The sequence below is a fragment of the Chiloscyllium plagiosum genome, unplaced genomic scaffold, assembly GCF_037043375.1.
Source record: "Chiloscyllium plagiosum isolate Xiang-an unplaced genomic scaffold, Cpla_swu_hap1 HiC_scaffold_20, whole genome shotgun sequence".
Taxonomy (NCBI): Eukaryota; Metazoa; Chordata; class Chondrichthyes; order Orectolobiformes; family Hemiscylliidae; genus Chiloscyllium; species Chiloscyllium plagiosum.
The window spans coordinates 38,921,755-38,946,152 of record NW_028270158.1 but is presented as its reverse complement, the minus strand read 5'-3'; the positions used below and the strand labels follow the sequence as shown (position 1 = coordinate 38,946,152).

The 24,398-nt window shown below is 41.9% G+C and overlaps 1 protein-coding gene across 1 annotated transcript in view; it reads right to left on the bottom strand.

Moving 5' to 3' along the window:
* Positions 1-24,103, bottom strand: part of LOC122560439 (protein disulfide-isomerase A2-like) — a 33,129-nt gene extending 9,026 nt beyond the window's left edge. Inside the window, exons 1-8 of the mRNA XM_043711072.2 lie at positions 23,835-24,103; positions 21,988-22,194; positions 14,265-14,398; positions 13,998-14,135; positions 8,725-8,841; positions 5,998-6,123; positions 5,245-5,439; positions 4,795-4,915 (exon numbers count right to left, since the gene is read on the bottom strand). Coding sequence (XP_043567007.2) covers positions 4,795-4,915; positions 5,245-5,439; positions 5,998-6,123; positions 8,725-8,841; positions 13,998-14,135; positions 14,265-14,398; positions 21,988-22,194; positions 23,835-24,039 — 1,243 coding nt within the window. The 5' untranslated portion in view covers positions 24,040-24,103. The remainder of the gene's footprint in view (positions 1-4,794; positions 4,916-5,244; positions 5,440-5,997; positions 6,124-8,724; positions 8,842-13,997; positions 14,136-14,264; positions 14,399-21,987; positions 22,195-23,834) is intronic.
* Between the last annotated feature and the right edge of the window lie 295 nt (positions 24,104-24,398).

Below are 24,398 nucleotides of genomic sequence, written 5' to 3'. Positions count from 1 at the left end.
TAAATACTTACAGTTCAAGATGAGAGAAAATCAGCTCCTGCCCTTGTGTAACCAACGACACTGTGGATTGTCTTTGTGAATTGTGGTCTTGTAGATGACATTTCTAAAGTTGCCTGTGATTGTTTATGCTTCACAGAAATGACTATGATTAATTTGTGATGACAAAGTCAAGATAACTTGTGGAACAGGATTTGCATCCCACACAATTGGACACTGCATGCATTTTACATACAGGACGCTACAATTACAAATATTTCAACCTGTACATTGAAAGTGCCTGATTGATGCAATTACCTTTTGAAGGGCATCACATTGTTCACAAATAGAGATTATGTGCTCAGGCAGAAAAAATCTACATAATCCACCCATTCAAGGTGTAGAGGTAGCCATTGTCTATTTCCAATGCACCTTTGAAATTTGGATGAGGATGGAAAGCATCTGAGATCATGCTTCACAAAGTGAGGCGCAGGATCAGCCTGTTAAGCTAGGGCCCCCAGACAGACCTTTGTGTTCCTTTCTGCCCCATCTACACTCTCTCACAACTCCAAAGGTTTTGAAATTCCATGTGTTCCCAACCGATTCTTTTATTGGGTCACAGAATCAAATTGTTGTTATCAAGCTGGAATCTATTCAGCAAACCTTATCTGCACTGGCTTTCTCAACATTTTGGTTTATTGCCCATCTTACTTTTCCCTGAAACCCTGATTAGATTTCTATTTCAGTGATCATCTAATGTTCTGGATGTAGGTTTGCTTGCTGTTCTAGAAGGTTCATTTCCAGACATTTTGTCACCCTACTATATAATATCTTCAGTGGGCCTTAGGTGAAGCACTGCTGATAATTCCTGCTTTCTATTTATATGTTTGGGTTTTGTTTGGGTTGGTGATGTAATTTCCTGTGATTATGTCATTTCCTGTGGCGAATTCACATCCTGTTCTTTTTCTCAGTGGGTGATAGATGGGGTCTAACCCGATGTGTTTGTTGATATAAATAGAAAGCAGGAACTATCAGCAGTGCTTTGCCTGAGGCCAGCTGAAGTAGGGTGACGAAATACGGAAATGAACCTTCCAGATCAGCGAGCAAACCTACATCGAGAACCTCAATCTGAGCTACAAATCTTCTCAAAACTCACTAAGATCATCTAATGTCCTCTTGAATGTCTCAATCAAACCAGCCTCCACCACATTCCCAGGCATTGCAATCCATCGCCTAGCTACGTGCAGTCTAAAAAGGTTTTATTATCACCTTGCATTTTCTTTTTTGGCAAAACACTTTAAACGTGTGCCTTCTGGTTCTTGATCCTTTTATGAGTGGGAACAGTTTTTTCCTATCCCTATGATGAGATCATCATAATTTTGAAAATTTCTATCAAATTTCCTCTTGGCTTTTCTCTCTCCATGGAAAATAATCCCAACTCCTCCAATCAATCTTCATGGCTGAAGTTTTTTATCCTTTGAACTATTCTTGAGAAAGCTCTTCTGCACTCTCCTCTAAGCTCATTTCCTTCCTGAAATGTAGTGCCCAGAACATAATACTCCAGCTGAGGTCTAACAGTGTCTTAATATAACTTCAGCCTAACCTCATTGCTCCTGTATTTTATGCACCTAGTACTGAAGTCTAGACTGCTGTATGCATCATTAACAGCTCTCCTACCTGTCCAGCCACCTTTAAGTGTAATAATGCACGTATACAGTCTCTACTCCAGCACAACCTTTAGAATCATACCCTTTATTGTAAACAATATCTCCATATCCTTTGTAGTAAAATATATCACCTTACATTTCTCTGCTTTGAACAACTTGTTAATGTCCTTTTGGAATTCTGAAATGTCACACTCACAGCTTGTAATACTCCCAATTTTGTGTCATCTTTGAAATTGTTCCCTGCACACCAAGATCGTGTAAAAATCAGGAAAAGCAAACATCCCAGTATCAACCCCAGCAGAATACCACTACAAAGATTCCTCTAGCCTGAAAAATAAAAATAACGACCTACTAGACAATAGAGTTGCTCTCTCATTACAGAGAGGTACCGGTGGTAGCTTAACCTGAGAGGGTGCAGAAGAGATTGAAGAGGAGAGTCTTTTCATAGTTACCACAGTGGTGCAAGAATTGAACCCATACTGTTGATATTGCTCTGCATTGCAAATCAATTTTCCAGCCAACTGAGCTAACTGACCTCAGGTTAATTACTCTGGATTAATCATTATCATATCCACCATCATTCTAAAATTTAATGATGCACTGATCTCTGTCCTATTAATGTGACCCATCTGACATTTGATCTACTTGGTCCACCTCATTCCAAAGAACCAGGCCTGGCACTGTCTCTTTTCCTGTTGGACTGGACACATGCAACTGTAAGAACATAATCTAGGAATGATTACACATCTTTGTCCTTAACATGACCACTATTCCAGTCGAAATTTGGGTATTTGAAGTACCCTATTATAACTACTTTATGAAATGTGTACATCCTGTAATTTCCCTGAAGATTTGTTACTCTGCAATCCTTTCCATTTATGATTATAGATTACACTGAGGAATGTGACTGCACCCTTTTTATTCCAAATGTCCTCCTTCTCCATCACTGCAATGCAGCCACCAATCCTTCTTTAATTCCTTCCCTGCCTTTTCTGAACATGTTATACTGAGCAATATTTAAAACTCAGGCCTTTACTTCCTGGGGCCATGCCTCTGTTATTGCCATAACATCTCCCAACCTTATCCTCTGCTCCTCAGCACTACACTTTAGCCATGTTAATTACCATGCTGCACTGAGCCCCCATCAGAGTGGTGATGAAATCGCCCTACTGGAATAAGCTATGACCTCCAATGTACTATTGTCTCCTACCCTTATATGTGGAATTGATTCCCTTCATAATTATCCCCATGAATCCCAGACTGCTGTATCCAACCTCTTTTAATGATTTCCTAACCTTCCTATCGCAGGCCCTGATAAGCCCCCTTTCACTTTCAGTCAGCAGATCATCAGACTGACCAGGGCCCAACTCCCTGAATGACTTTGAAGGATACTCCAGCTAATGACTGACCACATCTCTGACTGATCTCTGTGCAGCACCCAAACTGACTTACTCTGAAACCTTGAACTGGTTGCACTGAGCCTACAAGACTAATTGTGATTCATTCCCTGGTTTGCAGTTATAAGGAACTCCTGACTGCTCCAAGCAGCTGACTGACCATCTCCAAGCTCCTGGACTGAGATTGTGTGCTATTCTTGACTAACTGTGGTGACAGGTCTGCTAGACATTACTGTGGACTACTCCCCTTTGGCTTTGAGACATGCTTGTGGATGAAGCATATGCAGTGTGTTTTCTATACAAGCTGCCTATGCATGCTGTAGGTGCCATGCAGCAACATGTCCCATTCCATTGATTAATCACTGCTAGCGACAATGACAAGCTGCTAGGTTTTGTGTCTGTGTTAAACAGCAAGGCAATACAGGTGCACTGAGGCTGTAAATTCTGTAAAAGGCAACATAGCATTAAAAAGCAAGATAATGTAAGGCAAAGCAGAGCTGCTGTGAATGCTAAGAAGGAAGAGCTCAGAGATGCACCTTGCTCCAATGTATGAAATGGGAGACTGAATCGGCACACAAAGTAGCCTGGCAGCAACATTATAACTTAAGGTGTCAGGGACTCAAACATACAATGTTGAAGTGGAGAATTGTATTCCAAGTTAGTCTGAAATGTACCATGATGAATTAACGAGGTTGGCACGTATCTGATGCCAATCTGTGACTATTGGCAAAGAGGAGGGGTTAAAGGCAAATGTTGCACATGAGAAAATGATGCTCATTGGTCAGGTTACACTTGGCAAGGAAATGAAGCAAGACCAGATAACCATCAATCTTAATACTCTGGTGTATCGCCGTGCTAATTATGGCAACACCCTCTTCTCATTCTGTATCAAATGATGTCTCTTTATTTCATCTGTTTTTTTCTGTCCTAGTTCTGATGAGTGGAAGGCAAAAAACTTCAACTTCTGGTCTCCTTTTAGCAATGTTTATGTTTTGAACTACCAAGCATTTATTTCTTACTTTTTTTATTACCTCATTCTTTGCCACTTCTTAAAATCTGCCTAATCCTCTCACCTATCACTTATCTTTGCAAGTTTGTACAGTGGTTCAATTAAACACATTCCTTAACTTCCTAATATGGCTACAGATAGTGCATCCTTCTGCAAAAGTCTTTCTTTCTGACAGGGATAAATCATTGCTGATTGTTATTAAGTACCACCTTAAAGGTCTGTCACTGCAACTCTAATGACCTACCTTTTAAGTTAGTCTCCCAGTTCATTCAATTTATCCAGCTCTGCTTTCATACCCTCATAGTTACCTGTATTTAGGTTTAAAATGCTTATCATGAACTCCCCCTTCCCTTTTCAAACTGAACATGATATTGTGTCATATTTCTCATTTAGACCAACCAATGAAATTCGAGCTGCAGTCTACCCCCTTCGAGGAAACATTAAAGATGTACAACGGTTGTAAAATAGGAATGTCTCTGTGAGGCAGTATTTAGCAAGCTTTAATCCATATTTTTACCACTGTATTTGTTTAGAATACACTAAGTACATATAGCCATGGTAAGGCTATATTCAAACAAAGTACAAGTTCCAATAAAAGAACACATCGTTCTTTTGGAAAAGCAATGATTTTAGATAAATTTAGGGCACTGTTCATGATATTCTACATGCAATAGCCATTCTACCTTTCAAGCAGATAGAATTTGTGATCCAAAAGTATATCTGCATATGCATGAATAGTACTTACAGAACTCAACAAGCACATTCTTAGTCTCATCTAAAGCAACTTTTTCAAAGTTCTTTCCAACCAGAACTTTGACTGGATTTTTGTCCCAGTCCTCTGGAATGTCTTCACTCTTTAGGTAAGGCTAAAAAAATGATGAAGGAAACTTTTAGTACAAAAGATGAAGAGGAAATAGATTTTGAACTGATGATAACCAATGTTAGTAAATGTTTGACTAATTCAGCTACTGCAGCATGCGCTAATTTCATCAACTTACTGCTGGAGATGTAATCGTTTACGAATGAAATTCAAAATGATTAAATGAAATGTAACTTATGAACAAAATCTTCAAATTATACAAAAGGAAGAACAGTATGGAAGTTAACATATTGCAATATTCTGGGTAGAACTACTTAATTTCTCAATTTCTGTCAAAAGTGAAATATTATATAGAAATCTAATAAGAGAGAGTACCTCAAGTTTTCCATCAAGACTATCCTGACAGAAGGCTTTCACATTTTCTGTGGTAATACCATCAAATGGAAACTTATATTTCTTAACACTACTGATGTTAATTAATCGTATTGTGGGTGCATCCTCGTTCTTCACAGAGAAGTACCCCAGCACATGTTCAATGTCACCATTCATTTCAATATAAACAAATAGGATCTGAGAAAAAGAGAAAAGAAAGGCTTGGGATTGAGACTAGTCTTTGAAGGACTGATTGTTAGCATGATGTTTCTTCTGAATCACAGCTTGAGGAAACAATTACCCTTCTTGCTTTCACTTTTATTTTTATTGTCTTCTCTTGTTGAGCAAACTAAGAAATGTTGATGGCTTGAATTGAATAAAAGTTTGTGTCTGACAAGCTGGATGATTTAAACACTCTCACAGTTCACAAGATCATGCAATAAACAAGATAGAAACATCTGACCATATAAACATATCAATCAGAAAGACCCAACATCACCATGCTCGATGCAGACATCCCCTCCCCTCGCTCCCACTTGTATGAACACAGATGTGGGTTAGCACATCCTCAGATCGAGATTCAAAAAATACATTTTGAAATGGCTTGATTTTAAACCCAGCAAGTGCTTTATGGAGTTATAGGTGCTTCAGATGAGGGGAAAGAGTAAAAAAAAAATCCTTTCTGTTCCCTCTTTAAACATTTGTAAATGGTCTATTGGAAAATAGTTGTGAGGTCTGAATGATAGGGTTCTATACCTTGCCTCTGAAGGAAGCTGCAGCATCTCTAAAGTTCTTCAGGAGTTGGTTATGCTCTGCAATTGTTTTGTTGATGAACAACAGGATATGGTTGTCAATTTTAGCATCAAATATTTTCGCATTATTCTGTAAATTAAACATTGTGAGAGAATGACAGTTTGATGAAATATTAACTGTACAATGCAATATTAAGTTCTTTCTAGTGAAAAGACAATCAATATTAATAGAAAAGCATGTACAACAAAAGATCCTTCAATATTCAATCTACCCATTCAAAGGTGCACATTAAAGTATCACCCTCCCCAATTCTTCATAATGCTAAATCTTACAAAAAAGCAAAAAATACATTGTCTAATCAAAGGATGAAATACTATTCCTCAAGTTTGCATTGAGATTAATTGGACAATCATTGTAGGCTGAGGACAGACAGAGGTCAGAGCGAATGCAGTATGGACCATCAAACGTTCAATGTCATGTTTGTAACAAAGCAATTATGTAATCTGACTTGATCTCGCCAATATACAGCAGACTTCATTGAGAACAGTGAGTACTAAATTGGAAGAGTACAAGGAAATCACTATTTTACCTGGGAGTGTTGTCTGGAACCTTGGATGATGAGGAGAGAGGAGGCAAAAGGGTCAGTATTGAATCTCCTACAATTTTGGGTCGGCACTTTCCAGTCATCCAAATTCAACATTGAGTTCAACCATTTTAAACTGGAAATGCTGATCGTAATTTTTTTCCCTTTCTTTACATGTTTCAGTTTCTTTTCTATCTCTTTCCCAGAACAACTGTTTAGTATTCTACCATTCGCAGCATCACTGGACACATCTTTTGTTTCCTTACTTGTTTAATAATGTCCTTTGACCCAGAAACAGTATAGGAAATGATTTCATTAAAAATGGACTGAAATCTGTAATTGTTTACAAGAATGTTTGAAAGTGACTTTAGTTTACATCAATTGTGAAAAGGTAAACTGCAATTTTCCTTTGGTAATAAAAAAAATCCATGTGATCTGATAATCCTTAACCTGCAAGCAGTACCAACAGAAAGGAAGTTAGACAGGAAACTATGCAGATATAACGGAAATCAGCTGACAAACAAAATGGAACCATTTTCAAGATGACATATACATGTGTTTTTGTTATTGTTGTATTAAAATAGGACAAAAAGCCAAAGATGCAGTTAGGCAGAGATTATAAATTTACCACTGTCACTGAAGATTTGCCAGATCAAAGCAATCCATCCAGTAAAATTTATTGGTAGAATAAAAGAATCTGTAGGGTGATCTGTGATATTAAGATTATCTATCTGGAGATCTTGCAGGGGTGAGCCATTCAAGTGATAACCATCTCCAATGATCATCAATAGAACATAGTTGCCAGTAAAAAGGGCTCATGGCCCAATCAACTAAATGAGAAATTATGAGTCCTTATGTTCTGGGGTTTGCTGGAGAATTTTGAAACTGCAAGTGGTACCACATGTCTGCAGGGAATGATGGGGATACTTATGGTTGTATTGACATTTTTGATGCATCAACAATTTGAAATGAAAATGTACCTTTTCATTTGAATTCCCAACTGCTTGATAATTCCTATTTATTTTACATTGGCTTCCATAAAGTGGATTTTATTTTTAATTTGAGGGGTCATTCAGTAAAGTTGGTTTCAGTTTATGAAAGTCCAATTACTTTTCCTTTCAACGTTGCACCACCAGCTGTTTTGGTAAATAATCAGTCTTGCCTCCATTTTACCACAGGCCTACTCTTTGTTATTTTGCCATCTTTTCATCTGACTAAAATCTATCATACTTACAATGTTTTCCCTGTTCTGATGAATGCTCACCAATCTACAATGTCATCTCTGTCTCTGCCTCCACTGATGTCTCACAGGAGTGTATCTATTGTCTTCTGCAGGTTCGACACATTGCACACTGAGCACTGAGTGGCTTAGACTTTCTAATATTTTATTCAAAGTTTTGTGCTCCATGTTATAATGTATGGATGACCCACACTACCATCAACAGCTTATATAGCCATCAAGCCTCGAAGTGGTCACCAGGTACATCATTTCCTGGGACAGCGGTGTCCTTCCCAGCTGAAGCCCCCAGTAGTCATTGTGAGCAGCTGCACTGCCACAGAAGTGAAGGCTATTGGCTGTTTAGCAACTCTGAAATCCTGGAGTAGCAGTCAAGGTTAGGTGAGGAAGGATTGTGGAGTGGGTATCAAAGGCTAGGACTGGAGACTGGCTTTCATTGGGCTAAACTGAGGCAGTGCAAGGCAACTCAACACTTCACACTCTTCTACACACCCAAAACCAGCAGAGAGGTCACTCTAATTCCTGATGAAGGGCTTTTGCCCGAAACATCGATTTTGAAGCTCCTCGGATGCTGCCTGAACTGCTGTGCTCTTCCAGCACCACTAATCCAGCACTCTAATAGGGTAGTCTGGCCTGGCTGCTGCTCTTGTCGCCAGAATCACTTATTTTTCCTAATTTGTTATAATTGACAAACTTGAAATGTAAATCAGGAACATTAGAACAAACAAGTTCCAAAGAACTGAAATGTCAATTGTCTTCATCTTTATACTGACCCTGGGCATTCTGCTGGAGATTTTCAGCATTTACTGTTTTATTCCAGATTTTCAGCATCTGCAGTATTTGTTTTAAATATGTCTAAATATAATCCTTTATTTCAGAAACAAAATAACTAAAGCTTTATACCACATACCTCTTTGGTAAATTCAGTTACAAGGTGCATTTCATTAACTCTGATAAATTTACTGAGGTCCTCCTTAGTCAAACCAGTTTCAGCCTCAATTTCAAAATCAGTGCGTTGATCATCAAACTGCAGGCACAACAAGATGTTAAAGTTTGATTCAGTCATAGCAATCATTATTGATCTAATACAATCTCATACACAAAGAACAGTTCTTTAATTTTCTGGTAGTTGTATTTCTACCTGTTTAGAACCTCCACTGTTTCTAGATTACATCACCTTAAGTTCAAAATGCATTCACAAAATACTGCCACAGCTTGAAGATAAACATGCAGATAAAGGTAAAGGTGCCAGACCAGGTTAAATAACTTAGACCATGACATCATAACTGGGATCAGAAGAGCAACAAATATCAAACCATCGTATTTTTCAGTTTTGGGTGCAGTTTTAACAGCCACTATTGAAAAAACAGCAGATGAGGTTATGACATATTCAATCAAATGCAGCTATGAACAAAATCTGAAATTGCTGAAAAGACATAGCGGCATCTGTGGAGAGAAGGCAGAGTTAATGTTTCAGGTCCAGTGACACTTTTTCTGAACTGTAGCTGTGAAAACATTGGTATATCTGCTAGAGAAAAGGTAAGGGAAGGAGAAAGGAGTAAACGATAAGTGGAGACAGAGCCCAGAACAACAACAACTGTAATGAAGGTGAACAAGATAAAAGATTGGAACAGAAATCCTGTAAGAGACGTCTTCAATGTGGGCGTACCTATTGTTTACTCCTCCCCCCCTCCGTCCCCCACCTCTTTTTTAGCATATGTACCAAATTGTCACAGCTATAAACAGTTCTGAAGAAGTGTCACTGGACCTGAAACATTAGTTCTGCTTTCTCACCACTGATGTGGTCAGACTTGCTGAGCTTTTCCAGCAATTTCTGTTTTTGTTTCTGATTTCCAGCATCTGAAGTTCTTTGAGGGTTTTTTTTCAAATACAGCCATGCTTTATTTCAGAATATTTAAATAAATTTGACATAAATTGACTACAAATTGACATCCTATCAGTTTACCAAATGAAAGTCAGGGCGTAGTTAAATTCAATCAGAATGTGTTATTGAATTTAAACAATTCACATATATATTACACCTTTAATATTGTAAGATGCCCCAAGATACTTCACAGAAGCAATTATCAAATAAAATTCGCCAACCAGCCAAATGAAGAAATATTCTTTATATTCAGTCATGAGACATGTCTAAACTAACATTTATTGTCCATACATAATCATCATGGAGAAAGTGCTACCAGGGATGGATTAGAGTTAGTGTATTGACTAGGAGAGAGAATTGGTAACAGGCAGAAATAAAGAGTAGGAATAAGCGGGTTTTTTTCTGAATGGCAAACAGTAACTACAGGGATCAGTGTTTGGACCCTAGCTATTCACATTACGTATTAACAATTTGGATAAGGGAAATAAAGGTAATATCTCCAAGTTTATAAATAACACAAAGCTAGGTGAAAAGGAGTACTGTGTGGTGGATGCAGTGATGCTCCAGTGTGCTTTGGACAAGTTGAGTGTGTGGACAATGCATGGCAGGTGGAGGACAATGAGATTACTTGTGAGGTTGTCCATTATAGTAGCAAAAACTGGAAAGCAGATTATCATCTGAATGGCAACAGATTGGAAAAAGGGAAGGTGCAACAAGATAAAGTGTCCTTGTACACTATTCTCTGTAAGTAAGGATGCAGTTGCAGAAGTTGGTGATATGTTGATCTTCACAGTGAGAGATCCGAGCACAGGAGCAGGGGTTTCTTGTTGCAATGATACAGTGCTGTGGTGAGACCACAAATGAAGGGTGCAGTTTTAGTCTCCTTATCTGAACGTCTGAACATTGATGTTTCCAAAAAGGAGTTATATACAGTTCTTCATGCTAAAGGGATGAAAGGGTTTAGGGAGGAAGCAGTAATATTGAACTGAATTGGATGATCAACCATGATCATATTAAATAGTGAAGCTTCTTAAAAAGCTGACTGTCCTACTCTTATTCCTATTTTCTATCTTCCTATGTTTCTGGTATTTTGACCTAGCAGTAATGGAGTAGCAGTGATATAGTTCCAAGTCAGAATGTTGTGTGGCTTGGAGTGCAACATTCAGGTGGGAGTCATAGAGATGTACAGCACAGAAACAGACCCTGCAGTCCAACTCATCCATGCCGACCAGATATTCTAACCTCATCTAGTTCCACTTGCCAGCATTTGGCCTATATCCCTCTAAACCCTTCCTATTCCTATACCCATCCAGATGCCTTTTAAATGTGGTAATTGTGATGGTGTTCCAAAACATCAGCTGTCCTTTTCTTTTTAGCTGGGAGATGTCACAAGTTTGGAAAGTGCTGTGAAGACAGACTGGGTAAGCTTTTGCAATGCATCTTACAGATAGTACACATTGATGTTGCTTTGTTCAGTGGTGGAAATTGAAGGCTGAAGGTGCTGGATGGGGTGTCAGTCAAATGGCCAGCTTTCTCCTGGATGTTGTCAAGCTTCTTGAGTGTTGCTGAAGCTGCATTCCAGCCTTCACAGACATAGTGATTCTCTATCTCTTTGAATAACACAGTCAAGTCAGCCACATGTTCTGCCCTTATCCTTATTTCGCTATTACTCATTTTTATCCTTAATCCTCCCTCCACTCCTGCCTATCTCCACTCATAATCTTTAAAGGACAGAAACATTCTCAGTACCAATTTGTTTCCTTACTCCTCAGTTTTTTCTCCCACCCTCTCTTCCCATCTATATTGCTTGTTTGCTTTCAAAATTCAAAAACTTGTTTTTTTTAAAGAAATCTAATTAGACAAACTTCTTTTCTATTTTTCGTCCTTTTACATACAGATCCATCCAATAATTATCAAATATTATGCCTTAATAGAGTAGCACACAGAGAATCAAATGCTGCTGTTGTAGAATTGTCACAAAATTTAAAGATTATATAAAAGTTGACAAAATGCCCCAATTTACCTGTCCTTTCGACACAAGTTGACAGAAAGTGTGGGGCTGGTTTCTATACTTAATAATGATGCATATTCATTGCAATTAAATAGATTCCAGCTCCAGGTAAACAATTATGAACTGCTGGTAGATAATTCCAATGGTTAAAACTCTAACCCCTTTCTAAAACTCCCCCTATACACACTGCCAGAAAAATTAAAAATGGTGTTATGAATGAAAGGGAAAACTGCAAAGGTGGTTCAATAGTCCCTGTCCACAGGAGTCACTGGATTGATCATTTGATTCAATCAACTCCAGTCAGATCCTGCTGCTCCTTGTTCTTTCTTCTCCAGTTTCTTTCACTTGCTTGCAGGGGGCATTAGGTGACTAGTTCATATTTATAAAGTATTCGGCTTATTGGATAAGAGCCACAGCTTATAGCAACTGATGAAGGAAGATAAAATGGCCTACTATGGTGTGGGTTTTTTTTATTGCTGAGCAAAGGACAGTTCCTTCCTTTTTGGAGCTCCAATGGTTTCTCATGAAATATTCATACCCACAAGCTGTTCAGTTACCTGGCAGCCAATCGTATCATTGTTGGCAGGCAGAAGATCTTTGTCATCACCAACTGGTCATTAGTCCAGGGGCCAATTTACTACTTGCTGCTGACTGAAACTCCATTCGTATGAACACCTTGGCTACAGTTCATCTCAACTTACCTCACTGCTTGAACAAACAGCAGTGTAAACAGCACTTATAATGAGGGTCAGGTGACTTGCTTTGAAAAAGTTAAACAATCCTTTTGAGAATTCTTAATGTTTAGAAAGGCTTGTCTCATTTCAGTCCACAAGCAAAAACACAGAAATAATAAGTTACAGTTTTACACAATTTATTTTTTACATATTAATTTAACAGTTAAGATGCATTGTTTCATTAGGCATTTTTATTTCAACTGATATTAGCATTAAAAATAATTCTGTCCTTTTTCCTTGACCTCATCACTTCCTCTACCTTTCCAAATTTGATACACTTTCAAACATTTATAGAAGAGTAAGGGTTACAACAGATTAGTGATCACTAATCAGGAGCAAGAGCCTTACGAAGACTGATTCTGTAGTTTGAAACTGTGCAACTTAAGACTGAATTACCTTATCCATTGCTTCAAAGGGGGCATTTTTGAATTCCATTTTGTTCTACAGAAGGGAAATTCTCTACAAAGTTAGGTAAAGAACCATGTTATTTTAATTTTGAAAGTGCTCGATGCAAAACCTCCCTTCCTTTACGGAAAAGTTTACTTCAGCTCCCTTCCCTGCAAAAGTCACTCCTCTGCAACCAAGACTGAGATCTTACAATGGAGAAAGTGAGGGCTGCAGATGCTGGAGATCAGAGTCGAAAAGTGTGGTGCTGGAAAAGCACAGCAGGTCAGGCAGCATCTGAGGAGCAGGAGAATTGATGTCGACTCGCCTGCTCCTCAGATGCTGCGTGACCTGCTTTTCCAACGCCACACTTTTCGACTGAGATCTCACAATTCACTGTGATGGGCAACAGACCAGACCGTAATCCCCTCCACTCTGTGATTTACATCTACTTCTGAATAAAATTAGTTTAGGGTAGTATTATGCTTTGCTCACGATTCCGCAATGTGATTTTAATCTACAAATTTTGGAGTTATGGCTCTTTTCGAAAAGTCACTTAGGAGCATGACTGAAAAGAAGACAGAATTCCACACATTAGACGGCTTACATCCTTATTAATGCACTTCAACAACATTACTAATTATTTTGCACACTGATCAAAAGCTGGGAGAACTGCTTCAGAGACTGTGCAAGATAGGAAAGATATATGGTTTGTTGACTGATGTTGTGATTAGTTTAATTGGGAAGAGACTAATAAATGGACACTCTTTGGGAAATAAAATAAAAAACTTTTAAAAAAGAACAGGAGTGTCAGACTCTGAGACCTGGCTCTGAGGGAGCTGGATCAGTGGTGAAGAACTCTCCATTTTGTGTTAAGGGAGGGAACTGACCTCTGAACTGCCTGGACCACACAGTCAGGTTATTCATGACTGCTGTTGGTTTTCCTACTAAGGAGGAGAGTTTTCTTGGTCTCTCCCCCTTGTTTCAGGTAGACCTTTTTTGATTTTTGGTTTTCTTTATTGCTTGTTATGATCGTTTTTTCTGTGTTTCTGTCTGTTTATAAAAAAAAGTAAATAGGCAGTCTATAACTGGATCAAGGATGCATTTGTTAAATCATAATTGTTTTTCCAAATAAGACAGTTGTATTAGATAAAGTTTGCGTGACTTACCTTTTTGAACAACGTTATGGTATTCTTTGATATGCCATAGTTTTCTAAAGTCTCTGGATCATTGGTGATAGCAAATGGCATTTCGACCATATCATTTGCTGTCTCTGAAAGTGTTTTCACATCATCACTTTCAAGGTCCTCAATAAAGAAATGTAAAGTCAGTTCTGTAAAATATTCCAGCATATGAAGAACGATGTAAAATGAACAAGTCTGAATAACTATACATGTACTGTACAAGATTTTTGTGCCAATAAATAAAACAATTACCTTGAAAAAGCCAACAATGACAACCTCAGCTGAGCCAATGTACTTTTCAACCTCAGATATACTGTCCAGGAATGTATAGCTAGAACCAATTCTTCTCTTTAGCCAGCTAATAATGCCTTTGGCATTTCTTTTTCCTGGAAGAAGATAAAGCATCAGCTGAGCATCGATATATCTTATACAAGTAACTCATGTATCTACGGTCAACATTTGCTCTAATATTGTATTTTAAGCCTCTTAAATAACATGACTTGTCCTACTGATTATTCTGAACAGAATTGAATTTCTGAAAAATGATTTGTAAGAAATCAACTATGTGATAAGTTAATCTTTACTGCAGATGGATAAAGTGACATGTTGAGGTATGATTTCTTGGGAAAGTTGCACTACCAGTGAAGAGCTGCTAGCAAAGACTTAGTTGAAAAAAGAACGCAAGACTGGGAAAGGACGGTTGGAATTTCTTAGACACGTCACAAAGACTTATGATTTAGAAAATCTACTGCTGATGGAAAAGCTCAATGGATAAAGAAATGGAGATTGCCTTCTAAAGAGCCATGCAAACTGGATGAGTGTATTGTCAACAAAGTTAATCCATATTTCTGAAATGAAATGGTAATACTCTTCTCAGGATAGAATTGACAGATTCAGTTGTCAGGAGAAAGAATTGAAGCTTTTTGATACCAGGAGAAGGGTGACCAGGAATCCTGCAAGTTAGAGTTTCAACTGTATACTCAGGAAGAGACTGCAGTGTCTTTTTTTAATTTCAAAAATATACTTTATTCATAAAATATTTTGATGATCTGTACAATTGGTGGTGCCATACATACATTTACATTCTATTTCTTCACATACAGAGATTGGAATTAATCATTCGTATACACAGGTCTGTACATTTACCATCCATATATTTAGCTGAGGCTTCAGCAGAGCCCACTTACTGAGTGGGCCCCCTGTTCTTCTTTGGCAGGCAGACGTTACACGGTGGTCTTTCCCCACAGCGCCTTGGCGGCAGCTGCCCCAAGCTTCAGCACATCCCTCAACATGTAGTCCAGGACCTTGGAATGTGCCAGTCCGCAACACTCAGTCGGGGTCAGCTCCTTCAGCTGGAAGATCAACAGGTTTCGGACAGACTAAAGCGCGTCTTTGACCGAGTTGATGATCCTCCAGGCACAGTTGATATTCATCTCGGTGTGAGTCCGGGGGAACAGACCGTAGAGCATGGAGTCCCACGTCACGGCGCTGCTTGGGACGAACCTTGACAAACACCACTGCATTCCTCTCCAGACTTCCTTTGCGTAGGCACATTCCAAAAGGAGGTGTGTGACAGTCTCGTCCCCCCCGCAGCCGCTTCGAGGGCAGCGTGCGGTGCGGCTGAGAGTCCGGGCGTGCATAAAGGATTTCACAGGCAGAGCCCTTCTCACCACCAGCCAAGCCATGTCTTGGTGCTTGTTAGAAAGTTCTGGTGATGAGGAATTCTGCCAAATGACTTTGACAGTCTGCCCAGGGAACCACTCGACAGGATCCGCCTTCTCCTTTTCCCGAAGGGTCTCAAGGACACTACATGCTGACCACTTCCTGATGGACTTGTGGTCAAAGGTGTTTTTCTTCATAAATTTATCCATAAAGGACAGGTGATATGGAACAGCCCAACTTGCAGTGAGGCCAGGCCCATCCTTCGCAACACCGGGGACAGGTAGAACCTCAGTACGTAGTGACACTTGGAGTTTGCGTACCGGGGATCCACGCACAGCTTGATGCAGCCACACACAACGGTGGCCATCAGGGTGAGGGTGGCATTGGGTGTGTTTTTTACCCCGTTGCCCAGATTTTTATACATTGAGTCCCTTCGGACCCTGGCCATCTTTGATAGACATATAAAATGGAAGATGGCCCGGGTGACTGCAGCGGCACAGGTTCTGGGAATAGGCCAGACCTGTGCCACGTACAACAACACTGACAGTGCCTCGCACCTGATGACCAGGTTTTTTCCCGGGATGGAGAGCGACCATAGCTTCCATCTGCCCAGTTTCTGCCTCACTTTCTTGATAGATAGATAAAGGGATTTTGCCCAAAACATTGATTTTCCTGCTCCTCAGATGCTGCCTGAACTGCTGTGCTTTTCCAGCACCACTAATCCAGAATCACTTTCTTGATACGCTCCTCCCAAGACTTGGTGCATACCTCAGCCCTCCGAACCAAATACCCAGCACCTTCAGGTGGTCAGTCCAGGGGATGAAGGATTGGTCGGCCCAGTTCCCGAAGAGCATGGCCTCGCTCTTGCCTCGGTTGACTTTGGCCCCCGAGTACCGTTTGAACTGGTCAAAAATGCACATGAGTCTGTGCACGGACATTGGATCCGAGCAGGAAACGGCGACGTCATCCATGTACAGGGAGGCCTTAACCAGTAGGCCCCCACTGCCAGGAATAGTCACCCCTCTCAGGCTCGCATCCTCCCTGGTGGACTCGGCAAATGGCCCTATGCAGCACACAAACAAGGCAGGAGAGAGAGGGCAGCCCTGCCTGACTGCAGATCTGACTGGGAAGCAATTTGATTCCTACCCATTGATTGAGACTGTATTGACAATGTCTGATCCAATTGCAGATTCCCTTCCCCAAGCCTATTTTGGAGAGAACAGCTCTCATATATGTGTGTGATATCTTGTCAAAGGCTTTCTCCTGGTCCAGGCTGATGAGGCAAATTTCCAACCCCCTGTCCTGCACGTAGGCGATCGTATCCCTGAGGAGTGCGAGACTCTCAGCGATCATCCTGCCTGGCACAGCACAGGTTTGGTCAGGGTGGATCACCGATCCCAGAGCAGACCTGATCCAGTTGGTGATGACCTTTGACAAGATTTTGTAATCCGCATTCAACAGTGAGATTGGTCTCCATTTTCTGGTTTCATCCCTCTCCCCCTTCCGCTTGTAGATGAGGGTGATGATGCCTTTCCTCATGGATTCACTCATGGTACCTGCCCGAAGCATACTGACATACACCTCCAGCAGGTCCTGGCCAATCAAGTCCCACAGAGCGGAATAGAGCTCGACCGGTAAGCCGTCGCTTCTGGGAGTTTTATTCTTTTCAAAGGATTCGAGGGCCTTGGTCAGCTAGAGATAGTGGCTAGTCCAGCATCTTCCGTGTTCTGTCGTCTAAGACCTCTGTGATAGAGGACAGGAACATCTGGGAGGCCGCGCTGTCGGTTGGCTTCGCATCATACAGACTGGCATAGAAGGATTTACTGATCCTCATGACGTCAGCCTGAGATGACGTTATGGAGCCATCTTCTTCCTTCAGGCTGCTGAGCACAGAGTCCTCTTTGTGCACCTTCTGGAAGAAGAAACATGAGCACATCTCGTCCTGCTCCACCGAGCGGACCCTGGACCAGAAGATTATCTTGGAGGCCTTCGAGGCAAAGAGCGAGGCTTGCTGGCCCTTCACCTCCCGGAGGTCCTCCGTGACATCGACCCCCATCGTCTGCAGTAGGAGCAGGTTCTGCATACTTTCCTGGAGTTGGGACAGTTTTCCCCGCCTCTCTCTCGCCTCCTGAACACCTTTGAGGATGAAGAACCTCGTGATGTTCCCTTTTACTGTTTCCCACCAGTCCACTGGAGACTCAAAGAGGGGCTTCACGGTTCTCCAACCTGCGTAATCCCTCTTGAGCTCCTCAATGTTTCCCGGGGTCAGCAGCTTGGTGTTCAGCTTCCACGTTCCCTTACCAGCCCGCTGCTCGTCCTGTAGGTGACAGTCAGCCAGGAGAGAAGAACACCGGCTTGACGTCTGTGGATCTGACTGAGAACATTCGGGACACAAACAGGTAATCTATCCTTGAGCGGATAGACCCGTCTGCCCGTGACCAGGTGTATCTACACTGCGCTCCGTCTGCAGGGGTGCTGAAGACGTCGTGCAGCTTGGCATCTTTTACCGTGTCCATCAGGGCTCTGGACGTGGCATCCAGTTTACTGCCCCCCCCCACTGCCGGATCGTCCATCTGCATCAATGATACAGTTGAAGTCTCCGGCCGGAATGACCGGCCTGGATGTAGCCAGCAACAGTGGAAGCTGCTGCAGGACGGCCAAGCGTTCACTCTTACCCACTGGGGCGTACACATTAATCAGTCTCAGGTGAACGTTTCTGTACATGACGTCGGCGACGAGGAGGCACCCACCCACCACCACCTTAACCTTGGAGATGGTGAAGTTGCCTCCTCACAACAGGATACCCAGGCCTGAGGCGCGGCTGTCGTTGCCCCCCGACCAAACCGACGGCCCATGGGCCCATAAGCTTGACCTGTAGCTGCTGAGGCGCGGTATCCCACACTCCTGCAGAAACAGGACATCGGCTTTAACGTTGGCCAAGAAGGCCAACATAGAGACACCTTGCGTAGCAGATTTAATGCTACGCACATTAATACTGGCAATTTTTATCACCATTTTAACAGTTTATGAAGTTACCAGTGTCCATTTGCTGCTGGTCCTGCCTCTCTGGGGTCACTATCTGCATTCCTGTGGTGAACGCGAACTGCTGGACACTCGCAGGGCTGAGGTAGCTGTCAGCTCCATGCTGCAGGCATTTCCCTGCTCTGGTGTCTTCGGGTCGGGACCAGGGTTTGCATAGTCCCATTCTCTGTCTGACAGCGGGGCTGTCAGAAGATCGCTGCTCCCAGTTACCTGAAGCTGTGGGTCGGTGGGTACTTCCTGGTTCTCACCGGGTGGGGGGGTGGTCTTTACCAGTCCCCTCAGAGGGTTCGTCATTTCCTGTTTGGGAGATGCTGCCCTCCTTTCTCCCTGCGACGCTCTGTCTCTTCCTCTGGTGATGACCCTCCTTACGCCCATCCTCACCATCTGAAGAGCTGCCTGTATCCTCCTCGTGCAGGTGTCATTTCCCCCTTTGCTGGGTGGTTTTCAGGAAGGGACTGCAGTGTCAGAACAATCAGCAGCTCTGACCATGGGAGGAATGGTCTGATTCATGATGGCGAAGGGTGTAAAATCCTAGGAGAGGGCCATAACCTTAAGGTCCAATTGTGGGGATGGCTTTGAATGGTGATTATCCTAGTTCTTGGAAGAAGAGCTTGGAGAGGTGGGAAGAAACATCCCTGCTCCTCTCGACCCCACAAAGTGAGCTCCACGAACTTGTTGTAGGTGTCATGGAAAACCTGCCAGTCTCACTTAAACACGCAAAATAGATTAAATTTGAAGTTCCACCCTCATTCATCTATTTCAAATGTAATTTGCCTCCTGAGAGTCGGTTGGACACCGGCCATTCATCTCACCTGAGTAAAAGGCAGAAGTCAATGTCTTACAGATAATTTCCTGACATGTTTTGGTAATTTGCTCCTAATTCCAATAAAAATCTCACTCTGTTAAATCTCCCATAATAATTTAGGCTGGAAGCAGAGACAAAGTCAAGAACAGAGTGGATGGATATTTCTCTGCTCCTAACCTGACCCAAGGCTGGAATGGAAACCCAATGCTAACTTGCTGCTCTTATACTCTTCACTTTAAGGGCTTTAAAAAAGGAGATTAACACAAACATGATATCTGAGAAAATAATACTAAATGTAGGTTGGTGATCCATTGTACATAGTGGAAACGATCTTACCCTATGTTATGGTGCTGTCTAAGTGAGCAGGCAAGGTCTGCACAATTCAGTTGAACCACAGTTGGGTAGCCCTCGAACACCACTGTTTCCCAGACTGCCCATACTATAAAATAAATAATGGGTTATCCAGGATAATCCAGGATGCTGTTCCTGGTCTACTCTAACCTTTATTTGTAAAGTTGAAAAGTGTGGTGCTGAAAAGCACAGCAGGTCAGTCAGCCATACTTTCTGGGGTACTCTTAATCACCCACAAGCCAAAACCTTAGAGTGCAGTGCCACAGCTAGAGGAAATATTACCAGTGCCCTTAACATACGACAGGCTCTTCCCAGGTTGCTGAAGAGCACAACTGATGATACTGATACTTTGAACCCACACTCTGCTTAGCATTCATTTGAACTTCCACTTAAGCTATGAAGGCTTTGCCCATGGGCTGTTCTTGTGAGTGTGTGTGTATGTGAGAGAGAGAGAGAGAGAGGACTGCAGATGCTGGAGATCAAAGTCGAAAAGCACAGCAGGTCAGGTAGCATTCGAGGAGCTGGAGGGTCGATCTTTCGAGCATAAACCCTTCATCAAGAATGTGAAGGAGAAAGAGGGCTGAGAGATGAATGGGGGATGGGGGTGGGGCTGGAGGGAAGGTAGATGGGAAGGTGGTAGGTGGATGAGGTTGGGGGGTAATAGTGATAGATCGGAGGGGAGGGTGGAGTGGATAGGTGGGAAGGAAGATGGACAGGTGCTGAGTTGGAGGGTTGGATCTGGAATGAGGTGAGGGGAGGGGAGATGTGAAAACGAGTGAAGTCGATGTTGATGCCGTGTGTTTTAAGGTTCCCAAGGTGGAAGATGAGGCATTCTTCCTCCAGCTGTCGAGTGGCTTGGATTTGTTGGTGGAGTTGGCCCAGGACTTGCATATTCTTGGAGGAGTGGGAGGGGGAGTTGAAGTGTTCGGCCCCAGGGTGGTGGAGTGTTTGGTGTGTGTGTCTCAGAGATGTTCCATGAAACATTCTGCAAGTTGGTGTCATGTCTTCCCGATGTACAGGAGACCACATCAATGACAATGGACACATTAGATGACGTGAGTGGATGTGTAGGAAAATCTCTGCTGGATGTGAAAAGATTGTTTGGGGCCTTGGATAGAGGTGAGGTGGGAGATGTTGGCGAAAGTCTTACACCTCCTGAGGCAGCATGGGAAGGTGACAGGTGTGGAGGGTGGGTAGGTGGTGAGAGTCACGGAGGGAGTGGTCCCTGTGGAATGTGATAGTGTTGGGAGGTTCTGTTGACCATGTTGTCTCCACAACCACCGCCAAGAACCCTGCCACCGAAGACATCACTTCCGCCAATGCCACCCGGAATCTCTCTTTCCCCACTGTGGATGCCACTGAGCATACCACTTCTGCCCCCCCTCCCCCCCAACCACCTCTGTTTATGCCACTTCCTCCAGTGACATCACCGATGATGTCATCAATCATCACAGGACCACCTTAACTCCAAGAAAAATCTCCTCCCCCAACTCCCAACTCCACCTCTACACCAAGCCCCAAGCCCCAGCTCTGCCAAGTTTTCACCATCCCCCCGATCTCTCCTTCACTGAGGATGAATGATCAATCCTCAGTAAAGATCTCACCTTCATACCACTACAAATTCCATTTGCGTTGCAACATCAAATTTTTCTTCTGCAGCCTGTGTCCATGCTCGCCTTTTCAGTTCTGACTCCCACCAACCCTCTGAGACCCCTTCTCCTGCTTCTAATATTCTCCAGCATCTTGGACACCCATCCTGGTCTCTTACCTCCTCTCAACCTCTTTATGTCCAACTGCCGCCATGACAATGATCGCCTCAACCTGTCCACCCCTCTCACCCAATCCAACCTTTTAACCTTGGAAAGTGCAGTCCTTTGCTGTCTGAAAATTGTGATATTTTTATCATCCGCTGATAAAAACAATCAACGTAAACACAGAAATCCTGATTCCAATCATAGATCAATTAGGTTAAGGGTAAAATAAAAAAAAACATTCATTTAGTACATGCCCTTCGTTCAGTTTATCTGTTGTGGTACTCCCTTTAGCTATAACTGTCTTTACATTTCGCATTCTCATTGTCTGTCGGTAAGTATACCAGTAAGGACATGGCATTACCTGTATAATCAATGGGAGTTTTTCTGTCACTGTCCTTAAAAAACTTTAATGTTGGATAGCTATTGATCCCAAATTCTGAACCAAGCTCCTTCTCTTTTATGACGTCAACCTTGGCAAGTTTTAATTCAGAGGACTCATTCTTCAGCTGTCCTGCAGCACTGGCATATTCCGGCGCCAAATTCTTACAGTGTCCACACCAAGGGGCATCTTTTGAAAGGAGATGTAGAAATATTAACCTTAAGATAAACAGTTAACTAAAATGTTATATATCAGCTAATAAACTTTCAGCCTTCAAAAAAAGTTTGTAACTTGTTTCTTTTCCCAGTTGAATGCTCTAGCACAGAAAATAAACAGGGCAAACACAACAATGTAAAACATTTGTTTAGATTACTTACAGTGTGGAAACAGGCCCTTCAGCCAAACAAGTCCACACTGACCCGCCGAAGCGCAACCCATTCCCCTACATTTACCCCTTCACCTAACATTACGGGCAATTTAGCATGGCCAATTCACCTAACCTGCACACTTTTGGACTGCGGGAGGAAACCTATGCAGACATGGGGAGAATGTGCAAACTCCACACAGTCAGTCGCCTGAGGCAGGAATTGAACCCGGGTCTCTGGCGCTGTGAGGCAGCAGTGCTAACTGCTGTGCCACCGTGCCGCCCACAAATTAAACTCATCTGCCACTCCTCAGCCCCTCTGATCTCATTGAACTTTGCTGTCCACTACATCTCCAATTCACTTAACCAGCACATCTTTGGACCGTGGGAGGAAATGGGGGTACCTGCAGGAAGCCCACACAGACTGAGGGCAGGTGGAGGAGGTTTTCGCAAACTCCACACAGACAGTTGCCTGAGGCTGGAATTGAACTCGGGTCCCTGGCACTGTGAGGCAGCAGTGCTAACCACTGAGCTACGTGCTTCCCCTCCTACTGTAAAAAGTAAACATAGCCCAATTATTATCTTTTCTTTAAAAAGTAATGTAGCTTGGCTCGAGAATAATTTTTTTTTTGTTTTCTCAGAATTATTTTATTCATTACTTTGTCTGGCAGGCCAATTGTGACAAAGTAAGAAACAATAGCTGGCTGTGAACTCTTGTGCTGAATTTCTAGTGCTTGCAATTAGAACCATTTTGCATGAGAGTTTTGCATTCTGCATTATGGATTCATGCTAATCAGGCAATGCAAGGGTTTGTAATGCATAATAAGATATTGTAGTACCACCATGGATGAGTCTGCTTCTAAATGTAATGGATTTCAATCATGGTAGTAGCACTGAATTGCGGTTGTGGTGGCTCAGATTCTTACCTTTAAAATATAATAACAAGGCAGAATTTTTCAGAAGCTTCTAGAAAATGCACTGTATATTATTACAGTTATTATTATTTAAGAAATTAATGATACCTCCAAGGAACTCTGGAATCTTGGGCCTTGTCCTCAAGGGTCCAAAATGATTCCAGTTATAAATTTGCAGAGATAAAGTAAAAGTTTTAGATTCCATTTATAATTAATCAGCAATATATGTGGTTCCAACACCACTATTTTCGGATAGTGATAATTTTGCTTTCATTAATTGGCTAAACACACAATTAAATATGAAGTTCGGAAATAAGGTGTTGTGACACTGTGATAGTGTCCAAAACGTCTGCATTTAAGTCCCACCTCCTACTGCAGTGCATTATCACATATCAGAGTATGACAGGTTGACTAAAATAAGTAAAGTTTGGAAGTATGAGCTGGCACATTTTGTTGTTCAACTTTGTATTGATATTTGCAAGTACATGGCTTGACAAGAAAGTTTTTTTTAGCTTTAACTTTCAAGCAAAAGAATGAAATTGCCTACTTACAAAATTCCACCAGGAGGTATTTGTTCTCTTTTAGTGCTCTCTGGAAGTTGTGCTCATTAAGCACTAAAACGTCCTGGTCTTCAATAATCTCATCTGAAATGACTTCTTCAGCATCTTGCTTTGGTTCTTCCTCTACCTCCGTTTCCCCAGCCTTCACAGTAGAAAGGAAGGCGAGGACTAACATAAGGACACAGCACTTCATCATGTTGTTCAGAAGATCTGCATGCTGTCTGGAAACAGCGTTGATAAAGCCAAGGCCAGGGTGACGCCTGCCTGAGAATACCTCGTGGACTATTACTACTGGTTGTACTTATAACCAAGCTACCTACCAGTGGATTACCATTGACCTGCGGAGTTACAATATGTTGACTCTACATTGTAGGATCACAGCTCAGAATAATGGCAAAATTGTACTGTCAAAAGTTCATCTCAGTTAGTTAGTGATTTTATCAGTGTTGTACTGCTGAAATGATCCCATTAATAAGACATTGTCCTTGTGTGTTTATAATGTGTTAGTATTTTATCGTATTCATCATAACTTAGTCACTATTTTAAATCATTTAA